This window comes from Argentina silus, assembly GCF_951799395.1.
Source record: "Argentina silus genome assembly, chromosome: 12".
Classification (NCBI taxonomy): domain Eukaryota; kingdom Metazoa; phylum Chordata; class Actinopteri; order Argentiniformes; family Argentinidae; genus Argentina; species Argentina silus.
In genome coordinates, this window is record NC_139666.1 from 13,631,382 (window position 1) to 13,647,060 (window position 15,679).

General features: G+C 42.6%; 2 protein-coding genes across 5 annotated transcripts in view; both read right to left on the reverse strand.

Moving 5' to 3' along the window:
- LOC310812735 (inhibin beta B chain-like) overlaps positions 1–4,021 on the reverse strand; it is a 5,940-nt gene extending 1,919 nt beyond the window's left edge. The window contains exon 1 of the mRNA XM_083681426.1: positions 3,164–4,021. Within this exon, the coding sequence (XP_083537552.1) occupies positions 3,164–3,551 (388 nt within the window). The 5' untranslated portion in view covers positions 3,552–4,021. The remainder of the gene's footprint in view (positions 1–3,163) is intronic.
- Positions 4,022–6,101: 2,080 nt separating this feature from the next.
- Positions 6,102–14,976, reverse strand: klhdc3l (kelch domain containing 3-like). Of its 4 annotated transcripts, none has more exons than XM_083682128.1 (8): positions 14,873–14,976; positions 11,234–11,428; positions 9,209–9,291; positions 8,806–8,884; positions 8,372–8,418; positions 7,896–8,016; positions 7,427–7,613; positions 6,102–6,981 (listed from the first exon to the last, which is right to left on the reverse strand). In XM_083682128.1, exons 2-8 carry the CDS (start codon positions 11,394–11,396, stop codon positions 6,375–6,377), a joined length of 1,287 nt encoding a protein of 428 aa, XP_083538254.1. In that variant the 5' UTR covers positions 11,397–11,428; positions 14,873–14,976; the 3' UTR covers positions 6,102–6,374. The 4 variants fall into 4 exon arrangements, with proteins under 4 accessions (XP_083538254.1, XP_083538253.1, XP_083538252.1 ...); XM_083682127.1 differs by having other exon boundaries at positions 11,234–11,846; positions 14,873–14,889; XM_083682126.1 differs by lacking the exon at positions 14,873–14,976 and having other exon boundaries at positions 11,234–14,855.
- Positions 14,977–15,679: the final 703 nt, after the last annotated feature.

The window sequence follows — 15,679 nt, forward strand, 5'->3', positions numbered from 1 at the left end:
GTTCAGACTAGTTCTCCTCTCGCTACAGTATGTCAGCTGGGAGCCAAAGTACCACACACACACACACACACACACACACACACACACACACACACACACACACACACCCCTCTGGCTAAATGACCGTGTATAAGCATAACTACTAGCCTATCCAAGCCCTCAGGAAACAATATCAAGTGTGTCAAAAGTATGGACTGGAGTGAAGATATAAAGGCATTGATCCAATAACAGTTTTCGCCTGACTGAACTGCTGTCGTGGCCCTAGGGCACGAGTATGTAACCTCGCCTTATTTACCACCTTGCCTTCTTGCTTGCCTCAACAGCTCCCTGTGAACAGGGGGGATCAGGAGCCAATTGCTCTTCTTTTCCTGATTACCTGATATTTAAATTTGGTTGGTAACACCCCAGTGTATGGGCCTATCTGTGTACAACCGGGGATGTGTGTTGGTGTGTATCTGCTTCCCTAACCAAGCAGTGAGACAATGTAAGAAAAAATCACCCACTGAGCTGAGATGAGCTGGGCTTATTGAACTGGATGCTGGAATGGAGTGAGATTGCATTTCATTTCACTTTCGATATTTTTCACTGATATCAAACAAAACCCCCACAAGCTGTCACCTATAACCCTGCTCTGGAGGTTTTGGGGAGTTGAGGTAAGGGAATAGGGAGGAGGGAGGCTGGGCTGGTGTGGTAGGGTCAAAGAGGGCCAGGCAGGGGAGGGCCAGGGTGACACCTGGGTGGGCCTGTGGATGGAGTTCAGCTGGAGCTGCCCCAGCGTGTCCCCACCTGCGCCACCAACACAAGAACAAGGCAGGCAGGCGGCTGGGCTCATTACTCAATGTCTCTGCCGACAGAGACCACACGCCGCGGAGCTCCACTAGCTGCTCTGACATGGGCCCAGCCCAGCAGGCAGACAGACAGGCAGGCATCCCTCTGACATGAGCCCAGCGCAGCAGGCAGACAGACAGGCAGGCATCCCTCAGGCTGGAGCCCAGTACACAGCAGCACTCCAGAAATTCCACACAGGGAAAGGAGGGGAAAGAGCAGAGCTGGACTGTTGGTCAGTTCAGTAAGATGATTTGGTAGAGCTTGGAGTGTGTTTGCTATTGTGCTTAAAAGAAACTTACCCTCAATCTTTTAATAAAGGCTTTATAAAACATTCATACAACCTTGAACCATGGAGGAGTTAATCTATACATGTTTAGATTGATTATGGAAAATGTCTGGAAGAGATCCAGACAGGCCATGATGGACAGCTCTTCATGAAAGAGAGTGTCCTGAAATAAACCCTCCAACCAACCCTGAGAGGACTGGGGCCAGAATTAATGACATCCAATAATGAAGTCTTAATTCCGTGTCTTGGACCAGTCACAGGGAGTTCACCGGGTACGAACGGCTATACCGACAATCGAGATGCACACATCTCCCCCTGCACTCCGCTCCGCTCCCGTGGTTACGGGACACCAAATCCCTCCGTAAGGGCCCGCGGGGCCGTGTCAGAGGAGACGGGTGGTTGGCAGCGTTCCTCACCTGCACCTTGGCAGCCCACTCTTCTCTGCGGTCATGACATGGGCTGAGAGAGATAAGGGCTGCCTACGGGCTGACAACCACACAGCCAACTCTGTGGGGAAGATGGGAGGAAAATGTCCCACACCCACTGACTTGAATACTCCTCAAACATCCCATAATGTCTATAACCCCCCCCACCCACCACACATGCACACACATGCACATGTGCATGCACACACACACACCCTGCTCTGACATCATCAGTTAAAGTTCCCCAGATTGAGCCAGCTCCCTCTCTGCAGGTTGCGCTAGGGGCCTGGTCCCAAAGCCATGCCCCGGCTGGCAGCCTCTGCTCTGGGGGTGAATGCCAGCTGGCCTGGAGGCAGAGGGGGTCTAGAGAGCAGGGACCCAAGCCAGTTCCACGGCACAATGCTGCACAAAAGCTCAAAGGTGTCGTGAATAATGAAAAAAAAGCAAAGAGGCCTGGTGAACCTTTATATGACAAAAGCATTCTTTAGAAAACTGCGATATGGGCACACCATCCCCCCATCCCCCGAACGACTCAAATGTCTCATGCATTATTCTGAGCGATTTCTTTTGTTTTCTCTGCTTTTTGTTCTTAATGTTGACATATTGGGTTTAGCAAGAACGCACAGTGCTCTCTCAATAATTGCCTGGCTTTTGTTCCCTTGTCATGAGTGTGCTCAGATCATTCCTATTGGAGGGCAGAGCTAGGGACTCATCCAGGCTAATTGTACTTCAACATACTGTGAGGCTCTTGGGTAAGGATGTGATGTGTTTTAAAGGCATCTCACTTTATTTTGTAATTGTATACTTTGTCTGTTAAATTAGTTAGATTTTAAGTTAGAGATGTCGTTCGTTCTGTCCACCCAACCCAGCAATTATTGGATTGTGTGTGTGTGTGTGTGTGTGTGTGTGTGAGAGAGAGAGAGAGGGAGAGAGAGAGAGATTATTGGGTATGGATAAAGGGAGAAGGGTTTTCTCTTGGGACTTCTAAGAATTAGCTGGGTTTCTCTTCAGACTTTCTAAGAATCAACTTCATAAGCATTCTTCTTAGAGCAAGGATAAATGACCAATTGAGGGTTTTGTCCATTTAAAAAGAGCTTTATACATTGCAGCATTGATGCCTAAACATAGCTTTAGTGATGAAATGGGATTCTGGACTCTTTTTATCCCACACAACACAAAGGGGCCATTTAATGTGTATGTCTTTAATGAATGAATAAGCCTTAACAAATTAACAATGTCATGGGTCATGCGTGAAAAACGTGAAAAACACGCTAAAAAAGCAATCTATCTGAACCATGTTATGATTTTAGACCAGTGAAAGAAATCACTTAATATACCGAGTTTCAAGGGAGTAATTTGGCTTTGAGATGTTGATAATTCATGCCAATCAAATATCTCTGTGTTGTGGAGATGCACCTTGCATGCGTTGGTACGCCCATCGAGGTAGATACGTGTAGGCCTATTCTAGCATCGTGATCATGCTGAATGAAAAGGCGTGCCCGCGGGCTACACCTTTTGATACACATACATTATTCTGAATTAAAAAAAAAAAAAAAATAATGGGATGATGAGAGTAAACGGTGTGCAAATGTTAAAAGTTAAACTTCTGATTGCGGCTAATTACCTGATTCTGCGAAACTGATAATCTCCGACGTCTCCTCCTGGACCTCGTTACTGTAGGCAGCTTGTCCATCCAGGTTCGGGATCTCAACCCTCCCATCTTCGCGCACTTTACCGGCATGTAGCCTTCTCAGTGCTGTCACCATCGCAGCCTTCGGAATAGAATGGGTGATGTTGGGTCTTTCTCTCATTTGTAACCTGTTCAAGATGTGCCTCTTCACTGCTTCTAAAAAGTCTATGTCCACCCGTTCCGACTGGTCGGGTTGCCCGAGGCCACACGAAGCGCACGACTCCTGGGACACCGTTTGAGTCTCTGTCCCAGTCGGCAAGGTACAGCGGACGGAAAGTATGCAAGCCATTACACAAGCAAATGTGATATTATGTCCTCTCATTTTCTTTCTTTAATATTAGATTTCCCGAATGCGCTGGGCAGAAATGTGAGTTATTGAATAGGCTACACAGGACAAAGTTAGAGCGACTTTACAAGTTTGACATCCCAGTAAAGATCCAGCGCTGCGTTATACCGGGAATAAATTGGGAATTTCAACGAAGATTGATGCTCATGTTATCCATGTAGTCCATGTAGTCTAATGTTTGCATTCCAAATAAGGTACAGTCAAGTTGCCATAAAAATAGGGCTAATGTGTTATTCCAAACATGATCTTCTTTGTTTGATTTCCAGCCATGAAATGTTCGGTCATTTTGTCAAAGCATACAATAAGTGAGCCTCTTGTTTGTAATGCACAATTCTAGAGGTATTGGTTGATGACCGGCGCACTTGAAATGCTCACACGCACAGAAGTCGCCAACTGGCACTAAAGTGTCTGTCATATGTCTTAAATGTATCAAAATAAGCTATTGCAGACAGCAGCCTTCGAAAATAGCACAGAGTTAATACAGCATAAATTACCTCGCCAACACTGTATCCGTTGATCAGGAGGGAAACGTCAGATGTGAAGCTCAAGTGTAGAAAGGTTATCCCTTCCTCTCATTTAAATAACACACATTTGCGCAATCCAACATGTCAATTGCGATCCAATTGATAGGCTACCTTACTGTGCGCTTGATCACCCCGCCTTTGTCTCTGTGTAAGTTTGAGTAGGCTTATCCGATGCGCTTGAGTATTGAGGGCTCTAAGCGTCCTAAGAGATGCTGATATATCAAACTCTTTTCTCCTTGGCAATCACGACACGAAGCCACCGCACACCGAAAGTTTTTATACAGGAGTTGAAACCACGTGGGGATATCCACCAACTGGACGCAAGGGATTACGCACCAGACTTTCTTACGGTAACAATTAATGGTAGGCTACAATAAAACAGCGAACCCTGAAAATCCAATTAGCCATATTCGTTTTACACTTCATCCCCGCACCACCAATTTGAAAAAGCATTTGATTGATTGTTTTTATTATCAAATTATAATGCATTTGATTGACATGTTGAATAAGTGATAGACTACCTTTGAAATAATTCTCTCATGCCTTACAATCTGCATCATAGATCATATCTGTTTCTTTTGTTGTGTATCTCTCACGCACGACACACACACGGACACACACGCACGCACACAAACACACGGGAAAGGTTACTTGAACACACAAGAGTTCTAACTTCTTCCACACACGCACGCACATACACACACCCGAGTTCTAACTCCTTACGAACGCGCACACACACACCTAGTTTATTATGAATTGATTAACACAGTGCGTTTATATTTTTCAATTTCTGAATAAGCTCATATAGGAGTGACAGGAATTATAATACAGTATGCCTGGGCTATAAATGTGCGCGCTCTGGGGAATGTAAATTAACAGCGCCACCTTTTGTTGAAACACTTTCAACACACAAATAATCCAAAGCATCATAATCAACCATAACCTTTCCATGCTTTTTATTTTTTATTTTATTATTATTATTTTATTTTTTTAAACATTAAAAATGTGTTTGTGATTTATTTGCTGCATAAATCGAATAATTTAGACAGTTTCTAGCAAGTGTAACTGTCAACAAGTAAATCTGAACTGCCTATGTTGGAAGTCTGTCTGAAAGTCTGAAAAAAACATGTTTTAATTAGACGTTGCTCTGAAAGTAAAGGCTATCTCGAGCCATATTCTCACAAAGATAACGATAAAACGCCAGAAGTGGTTGGATTCAAATGAGCATACCTGCATCTTACCTCTGCCCTATTTACAAAGTCTCATACAGGTTGGTGGACCAACCAAGTGAATTGGCGCATTAATGGCCAGGCGTGGATTAGGCCACGGTACTTACTTTTCTAGAACACTAGCCTGTGTGTGTGTGTGTGTGTGTGTGTGTGTGTGTGTGTGTGTGAGAGAGAGTGTGAGTGTGAGTGAGTGAGTGAGAGAGATAGAGAGAGAGATTGATTGATCTCACTCTTTAGTGTTAAGTATAGCACACACATAATAATAACATAATGCTAACGTACTGTAAAGTGAGATAAACTACATGCACGACCAAGAGCTGGCGCCATCATGTGGAGTCAGGCGTAATATCGCCTATCTCATCCATTAAAAAAAGCATGCTGTAAAATAATTTCAGTTCATATGTGAGGATAACATCTCCCATATTCACCTTCATGAAAACTGAAATATTTAGAATATTAAGATTGTTGAATATGTATTTGCTTAAGGTCTCTGACCCCTCACTATATGCTGTAAAGACTTACAAGTAATGTCTAACCATCAACTGCACTAGAAAAAAACAGTTGTCCATTTCATGAATGTGTGTTTATTGTATCGGTATCTGTAAGGGTTTTAAACCTGAGTGGAAATAGTGTTTGTACTTTGAGCGATTGCTTGAGCCAGCCTGGAGCCAGCTACTCCATTGCGGTTTACAAATGATTTTCAAATACAATTTGAACCCAGGTCTGAAGGGTATGCAAAATGCATGAATAATAATGGACACTTACTGTAGTAATCAGGTCAGACGACATACATATATATTTCTCATTGTACTACAATTTCTGTGTAATATGCATTGAAACAGTACAAAATATCAACTGTTACTATTCACACAGGTTTTCCCTTTTAAAAATGATAAACATTTTCCTAAATTTTCCTGATGAATTGAAATTCTTCACTTTCAGTTGAAGAGCATCACATACTCCCAGTCCATGAGATTAATATATGTTGGTAAAAGAAAATGTGGAAACAGCTGCACCAACAAGGTGCTGCCATCTCTCTCTATGGGTCAGATGTCAGTCAGTGTCATTTGCCACACCGGGATGGCAGAGTGTCCAGCGCAGGGCTTGCCCCCCAGAACCAGCAGTACATCCGGCAGGTGCTTGGCTATGCTCTCCTTCAGCTTGGCTGGGGCTTCCTCACAGTTCCACTGCTTACTGTAGGCCTCCTGGTTCTCAAAGGTTAGGCAGTTCCCAATCCTCTGAGCATCTTTCCCAGTCAGACCATTACAGTAGTCTCCCGACTCAGAGTAGGCTCTGCCCTTGTCCAAGCTAAATGTCTCCATCTCTATATCGCCCTCTGTCCATGGGTTGGAAGAAGACGGGAAGCACTTGTTCTTGAAAGGCCTGAGCTTGCTGTCCAGGCTGTTTTTGATAGTGGGGGTTGGGGTGGTGGTCCCAGGCTGGTAGCTGGGGCCCAGTCCAGCGCAGCAGTGGTAGATTCTGTGGGGAGGGTTGGAGTCCGGCAGCACTGCTAGCTTCTCCCAGGTCTTTGTGGCGAAGCTATACCTCCATAAGCAGTTCCTAGGGGAACTCTGGCTCTCCCCTCCCCCAAACAGGAGCATGCTGTCCCTGTACACTACAGCTGAGTGCCCAACCAGCTTGGGGGGACCTGACCTGTGTAACACAGCCACAGGAGGGGCCATAAGGAAAAACAACAATGAACTTTTGAACTACACAATTCATCTGTTGTGTTTTTTCCAGAGGAAGAAAACTTCTCTGAATTATGTTGAAGTACTAAATGCACTGCTGTGTGTACTGAAATTGCACAAAATTCAAACATGACATAAATGAAAGAGGTTTGAAGGTTAACTAAATCTCACGGCTACAGGTGCCAGATAATTGGTTTTAGCCGATTTGCATTTCCTGTTGGACAGGACAAAACAAATACACTGTCACACTAAAGCACCGGGGATACAGTTTGTAAATGAAGAGGCTTATTAGAAAATCTTAATTTCCTTCTTGTCCTTCTTAAATCTACTTATAAGATGTTTAATGCTTGGAATTTAACCCTTGAAAAAAAAAAGAATCCAGCAAAAAGGCAGAGGCAGAGAGCACTCACGTGGTTTTGACATAGCTCCAGGTCTGACTGGTGGAGCTCCATCTCCAGAGGTCTCTCTGCTCCCGCAGGCCCTTCAGACCTCCAAACAGGTACATGCAGTCCAGGTGGGTCATGGCAGAGTGACTGTGTCTGGGACCAGGACCCACCTCCCCCTGGGCACAGTCCAGCAGGGACCATAGCATGGTGTCTGACACACACACACACACACACACACACACACACACACACACACACACACACACACACACACACACACGCATAGTTTTTTTTTATGTGCAGGACATATAAAGGGTTTAAAATACTGTACCTAGTCTATCAATCAGTCATAACTAATTGATTGATAGTTGTTTTTGTGCAATAATGACAACTTGGTGCTGTAACTGAAACACGGGAAAACCTTATTATTTTCAGTTGATCCAGATGTAGTTGTATCCAAGTATAGTTGGATGTGTAACTCCTTCAAACTCACCAAAATCCAACCTCCAGAACTCCTGTGATGAGCCTCTCATGCCAACGTATCCACCGTAGATGTACATGCTAGACCCAAACACCACTGCACTATGGCCTTTTCTGTTGACGGGCACCTGGTTCTGTTAACACATGGGTGGCCATGAGGGACTGTAATCAATCCACTAGTAAAGCATGTGAACCTTATGTTTCCAGCCACCACTATCCCTCACACTCAGGATCATCTTAACAACTAATCATAGATCTGGTGGTACATTGGTGGTACGTTAACAAATTTCATATGTATACTGTAACAGTTGAATCTCTTCATTCCTTTCAGTCATAATAAAAACATACTATACTGTATGTGGAGTGATGAAAATGAAAATAACAGTATGCGTGTGTGCTTGAGTCAGTGGAAGCTGGTCAGAGTGAGCGAGTGAGTATGGTTTATGTGTCATTACCCCAAATGATTCTGGTATGTGGAGCATTCCATACCTGAGGGGGGTTCTTTTTCCCCTGCCAGTACACCCACTGGTCATTCACTGTAAGAGATAAGACATACAGAATAGGACACTGAACAACTGTGCAGGACCACAGAACCAACTGACACTAAGAGAAAAAGACACGGCCATGATTTGGCATTTTTCCTCGAGAACTGTTTCTGCAGTCATGACATGTCAGAACTAGGAAACTCGAATTATTGCAGCATGGGAAGTATACTGGCTTTTCATGTCAGGTTAGGTGGATTATAGGCATTGGACACGTCTATGCAAGTTTGAACCTGTTCTGAAATGTCTCTCTGGTGAGGAGTGGTAGAGTTTGGTTTGTGAATTTCTTGTGAAACAATGTAACGTAATTAATGGTTTGTTAATAAAATGGTTGTGCTACTGTATAATAACCAAGGTGCATTTCTACAGGCAGTAACTTACCAATATCAAACACCCAGAGCGGGGTTTTCCAATCAGTGTATGCAGAATCAATCATTCCCCCATAGACATAAAGAAAACCCTGAAAAGATGGATTCTGTCATGGCAAGACTACAATGGAGAGAAATAGACAACCAGTGTGTGGGATAATAGAATTACATGATACTACATTTTGATAAATGTATAATTTATTGTCTCAGTGGCATAGTTATTGGTAAGATGAGTCAATGCCAAATTGCTAAATTAGAAAGCACCACATCAATATCGGTTAATCTCCTCCAGTCAAAATCCAACATTTTAAGATGAAAATCCCTGGTTTAAGTATACGTATATCAATATATAACAATTTTAGTCCAAAATAAGCAATTTGGATTATGGATTAGTTACATACATATCAACACCTTACCTGATGGGCCACCATGGAGTGTTCTTCAAGTTCTTCTGGTGCTGCTTCACTGCTACCGTCCAACTCTGTCCAGTCATTCCGTACTACAAAGGTACAAACAGCAGTTGGGCGAATACCTCCCTGTATAGTAATTGCCTCCAAGTACCACAATACATACATTGCATTCGGAAAGTATTCAGACCCCTTAACTTTTTCCACATTTTGTTATGTTATAGCCTTCATCTAAAATGGAATCAATTAATGTTTTTCCTAATTAATGTACACACAATACCCCATAATGACAAAGTGAAAACAGGTTTTTAGAAATGTTTGCTAATTTATTAAAAATAAAAAATAAAAATATCACATTTACATAAGTATTCAGACCCTTTGCTATGACACTCGAAATTGAGCTCAGGTGCATCCTGTTTCCATTGATCATCCTTGAGATATTTATACGACTTGATTGGAGTCCACCTGTGGTGAATTCAATTGATTGGACATGATTTGGAACAGCACACACCTGTCTATATAAGGTCCCACAGTTGACAGTGCATGTCAGAGCAAAAACCAGGCCATGAGGTCGAAGGAATTGTCCGTAGACCTCCAAGACAGGATTGTGTTGAGGCACAGATCTGGGGAAGGTTACAAAAAAAATCTGCAGTATTGAAGGTCCCCATGAACACAGTAGCCTCTATCATTCTTAAATGGAAGAAGTTTGGAACCACCAAGACTCTTCCTAGAGCTGGCCGCCTGGCCAAACTGAGCAATAGGGGGAGAAGGGCCATCATCAGGGAGGTGACCAAGAACCCAATGGACAAATCTCCAGAGTTCCTCTGTGGAGATGGGAGAACCTTCCAGAAGGACAACCATCTCTGCAGCACTCCACCAATCAGGCCTTTATGGTAGAGTGGCCAGACGGAAGCCACTCCTCAGTAAAAAGCACATGACAGCCTGCTTGGAGTTTGCCAAAAGGCACCTAAAGGACTCTCAGACCATGAGAAACAAGATTCTCTGGTCAAGATTGAACTCTTTGGCCTGAATGCCAAGCGTCACGTCTGGAGGAAACCAGGCACCGCTCATCACCTGGCCAATACCATCCCTACGGTGAAGCATGGTGGTGGCAGCATCATGCTGTGGGGATGTATTTCAGCGGCAGGGACTGGGAGACTAGTCAGGATTGAGGGAAAGATGAACGGAGCAAAGTACAGAGAGATCCTTGATGAAAACCTGCTAGAGAGTGCTCAGGACCTCAGACTGGGACGAAGGTTCACCTTCCAACAGGACAACGACCCTAAGCACACAGCCAAGACAACGCAGGAATGTCTTCGGGACAAGTCTCAGAATGTCCTTGAGTGGCCCTTTCAGAGCCCGGACTTGAACCCGATCGAACATCACTGGAGAGACCTGAAAATAGCTGTGCACCGATGCTCCCCATCCAACCTGACAGAGCTTAAGAGGATCTGCAGAGAAGAATGGGAGAAACTCCCCAAATACAGGTGTTCCAAGCTTGTAGCGTCATACCCAAGAAGACTTGAGGCTGTAAACACTGCCAAAGGTGCTTCAACAAAGTATTGAGTAAAGGGTCTGAATACTTATGTAAATGGGATATTTCAGTTTTTTATTTTCAATAAATTAGCAAACATTTCTAAAAACCTGTTTTGGCTTTGTCATTATGGGGTATATGTGGGAAAAAAATAATTGAATCCATTTCAGAATAAGGCTGTAACATAACAAAATGTGGAAAAAGTGAAGGGGTCTGAATTCTTTCCAAATGCACTATATAGAGTGTGAACCACAGTATATCGCAAATAAAGGACTGCTCCATCTCCACCACTGGCCCTTCACTCCTATGACACACAACCAAACTATAGTCCAAATGCTGATGAAACACAATGTATTGTCTTAGCAACATGACTTAAATCACAGTCTACCAATGAACAGATGGTAGCAGACCAGCACAAAAGAGAACATAGTTATGGTATCATCATCACTAATTAGTAGCACTCACATAACTAAAAATAAACTTGTGCATCTGGTTCTTACCAACATTATACCTCCAGAAGTCCTTAAGAGAGTGACTCCCCCTCCCTCCCTGGACATAAATATCGTCCCCATGGGTGCAGCAGGCTTGCTTGTAGCGGTCACGTGGTGCAGGGGAACTCGGGAGAAGCACCTTCCACAGGCTGGGACCACTCCTCCGAATCATATTGAGTGTCCTCCTCTTTCATGGGTCATTTTCTAAGGAAACATTTTGAGTTGTGAAAAGGGTACAGTAAACTGGTGTCAGCCACTGACTTTGAGATGTGATGTCACTCCTCGGAGGGGAATGGAATATTTGATTCCTAGAAGTGAATGGCTTAACAGAGATACCCAATGCCCTCAACTCCCTGCAACATCACACGTATGGATATAATGTGTCTTTGAGTACTGAGGAAACCGCTATACAAAATAAATGTAGTATTATTATTACTTACAGACAATCCAGAAAACACCCTACTGTTGGCCACGTTCGATAATGTCGCCACCGCATAGCTCTTGTAACAGTTGCCATGACACCATTTGTTGTTGCTGCTGAAATATGCTCCTGTCCTTTGGGTGCTCATCTGACACCCTCTCGACCACAGAGCACCTGACTGCTTCTACTCAGCTGTGAAACCTCCCACCGCAGTCAATTAAACCCATTCGGGGTGAACTGTACACACTAACGTCCCACACAACTACAGTATGTCTGTATACTGTGTAGCGCCCCTTTGCTGGTCTGGGCAATAATAGGGGTGGCTAACCTGAATTCTTTAAATAAAATGTTATCTCTAACTATTATTGTATTTTTACTTGTCTGTTCACATTAACACAGTCCCACCAATTACATGTCTTTTGTTATTTTATTCAAATCAGTCTTCTTTCACTGATATTAAATCCCCAAAATAGATTGCATGAAATGAAATACAGTAACACTTAACGTGCACATACAAATATCCAAATGTAAATGGTAAACACTGTAAACCTCAATGAAAAGAAATAAAACCTATTCTAAAGCCGGCATATGATAACTATACCAAAGTCCAGTGCGTTGCAGGCCTGGCACGTGTAGCCTGCGTGAGTTGTAGCTCACCAAAAATGGCGGCTCCTTCACTCTCACGAGCTAGACGACAAAAACCAAACTCCCAGTTCCTTGAGCAGGCAGCCGCGCGAAGCTCCTCTCTCGGCAACCGGTGCAGTTTTCTCGAACGGCAGGAATCTTGTGTGCTACTGTCTCTCCCGGTGGCTATAGACGTCTTGAGCTCCCGTGTTGGTCGATCACAGTCCATAAGCACTCCGAAGAAAGCTAGCTATCTCACTGTTGAGCTAGGCTAGGCTAAGCAAGGTGGCTGACCGTCTGAACGGTTACTCCTCTGCAGAGAAATTGTTCCAAAACAGGTCATACGCCGAACGTAATAACTTATAAAGTGCACGGGTTGTGCACTCGCATTATTACCTTGTTCTAAACACAGAAATAAGTGGGCTACCTATTTCCACAATATTAACCTTACTCAGCACAGCAGCACATTCCATGCGTTCTCTTCGTTCGCCTTCCCCAATCTCACTCCCATCCACCTGACACCTGACCTTCAACTACATTCTCATTGGCTTATGAAAATAAACAAAATGCACAAACTTTACATTGAATCTTTTCTCATAGAAATCAAAAGTAAATTCCTTTACAATATTGCCAGCATTGTGAACATAGTATTTAAGAAAACAAAATACATTTTACATCATGTAAATAATTCAATACATGAACTTAACCCATGAAACTCTATTCAATATCAAACATAGTAATAGTTTTACCCTTTTTAAGTCCTATGTATTCTATTAATGAACTTATTCTATTTATACTATTTATTAGTTCCTATTTATTAATCAAAGAACTTTTAATAGTTAGGCCTAATTTTCCATAGGGCTACAACTGTATAAGTATGCTTCAAATAACCCGAGCAGTAGGCAGTCCAATCAGAAACATTTGTATTGGAGGTACTGTACAGTACTTGTGAATTGCAAACATTTCCACCACCATACACCTTTTATATTATTCGGCCCATTACTGTGGCCTGAAGCAATGCCCTGAAAAATATTTACTTCATCATTTTCAGAGAAAATTGTGGTGAGGCACTGAGTATATTATCATTACTCTTATTGCCCATAGCTGTTTATTGTGAACATGCCACTTATGTTTATTCTTTTGCCACACCTCCCAATAGATTAAGGGGGCAGCAAACAATTTCCACCAATATGATACTGAACATCATGGATTGTACGTTTAGGGTAGGGAGGAGAGTTTTTCTATGACTCCCATCATCACCTCTAATGTCAGTGCAGCCATTCAAACAATCCCACACACCCCCGTGATTCACAGAGCTTTAAATCGTATCAAATGGGTCACATGAACAAATACCTTTGAGGTCATAGCTGGTACACACCTTTGTGGTAACACGTTTAGTCCTGCCTTGGATAAACATATTACAACTAACAACACTTGAGTCAAAGGCAAGCAAGTAAATGGGGTGAGGGCTTCCTTTGATATCTTGACTGACATATCTGATATCTTGATATCTTGACTGACAAGTTGATAAAAGTGGATTATTAAAGCATAAACCACTGTCATGTTAGAAAGTCTTTCACCAACGTCATTTTTAAGCGTGACAATTGTATGTCGCTGTTTTACATGCAAATATAATTAACTTTCAAACCTGATATTTTGTAGTCTACCGCGATAACAAGACTTGTGTCAATGTGATATCCACGATACATGGTACTACAATTGTTAAAAAGTTATTCTAATGTAGTCTAATCGCGGATAGGGCACAAGGGGGGCTTGAGCCCCTGCCCTTTTGCCCTCACAGTCAAAAAGTGCGCTTTTTTTGGCTGGTGTTAATTGTATTTTATTTCAGACTAAAGTCTATGTGATGTCGGTGTGAATTTCTCTTGTAGACAGGGTGATACAATCTGTAAAGCGTGAACCATGCCACACTTGAAGTGTACATACTTGAATGCCATTAAATTGCATCCTTCCTAACTTTCTTCCTCAAAGAAACGACTGATTTAATGTGACTGAATTGGTCTAAACAACTGAACACATGACTGACTGCATTACTTACACTGACTGACTTGCATTACTACATCAAATCTGTGGTTTCTTCATGGAATAATGCGTTTCAGTAGAATTTAAACAGGTCCCATGTTATGAACGTAGTGTGTGATTATGGATGGTGGCGGTGTGGCAACATTGGGGTGGGAATAGTGTCGGTGGGGTGAGTGCCCTTTTTTTTTGCTTGAGCCCCTGCCCCCCAAAATGTCTGTGCGCGGCCCCGCTTTAGCGGATACGTCGAGGGAAACGTGACCCGTTATTTTCAGATTGCGCATACTGTAGGTCTACTGTATGAGTTAAAGTAAATCTATATCTATATAATCTATATGCATGTACTTGATTTATATCACCCCCTTGCAATATAAAACAGTCCTCATAATATGGAAAAATTATAAGCAACAGAACTTTTCAGTTCACAAAGTTTACCCGATCCTCAACTTTGAAATTAATAGTTACTGTCACTGTTGGCATGTGGTAATATGGAGCGTAATAAAAGCTTAACGACAACTAGGCTAGTCCAAAAAACTTAATGCAACTTAATTTTATCAATAACTTACTATTAAGACGTTAGATTCTGTTCCTCTTCGTCGGTTTCAGTTGTCTCTGTTATCACCAAGACTGAACGTTTCTGAAGGAGGGGCATGCATAGACTCTGTTTGAGCAGGAAGGGTGGGTGGGTAGCTTTCCACGACTGTACAAGAGAAGCCTTTCCAAAACACTGTCAGTGGCACGTGATTTTATTTCCACATTCCTGTTTATTAAGTTATTTAGGGCCATAAGCGGACGCTTACGTAACAACTCCTTCAAAGTTTTCACGGAGAGTGATAAGCATGTTAAAAATTAGGTTCAACATTCACAAATTTAAATTCAGAAAGGTTTATAGAATCTTTCTCATTCCATCATCTGGTATGTATACACACATAGGCTACCTAAATGAACTGGTGTATGCACTATTACATCATTAAACAACTCTGTAATTATTAGGACAAATAGTACAACAAATATAATAGAATGAGAGAAATATGTATATTGATACTAGGCCACTGCATTTTGTCAAAGCATAGGCAACCAGTTATTTGGCAGACTAAAGTTATCAACAGGTGGCAGCATCCTTTGAGAGGGTTCGTTTGGACCCTTCAAACCTAACATAGCCTACTGTAATAGAGGCAGAAATGGGCTAATGATGTTGTGCACATTAATCCTATATGTAGAAATGCACTAAATGGCGCCTGCTATATGGAGATCTGGATTTATGCAGCATATAGTGTCCTAATTTAATACGTTTCCAATGCATCCTTTATCTCTGACTTTTTTTTTTTAGTTGCCTCGCCTTATCACTGATCTAACAGGAATAAATGTCGAAA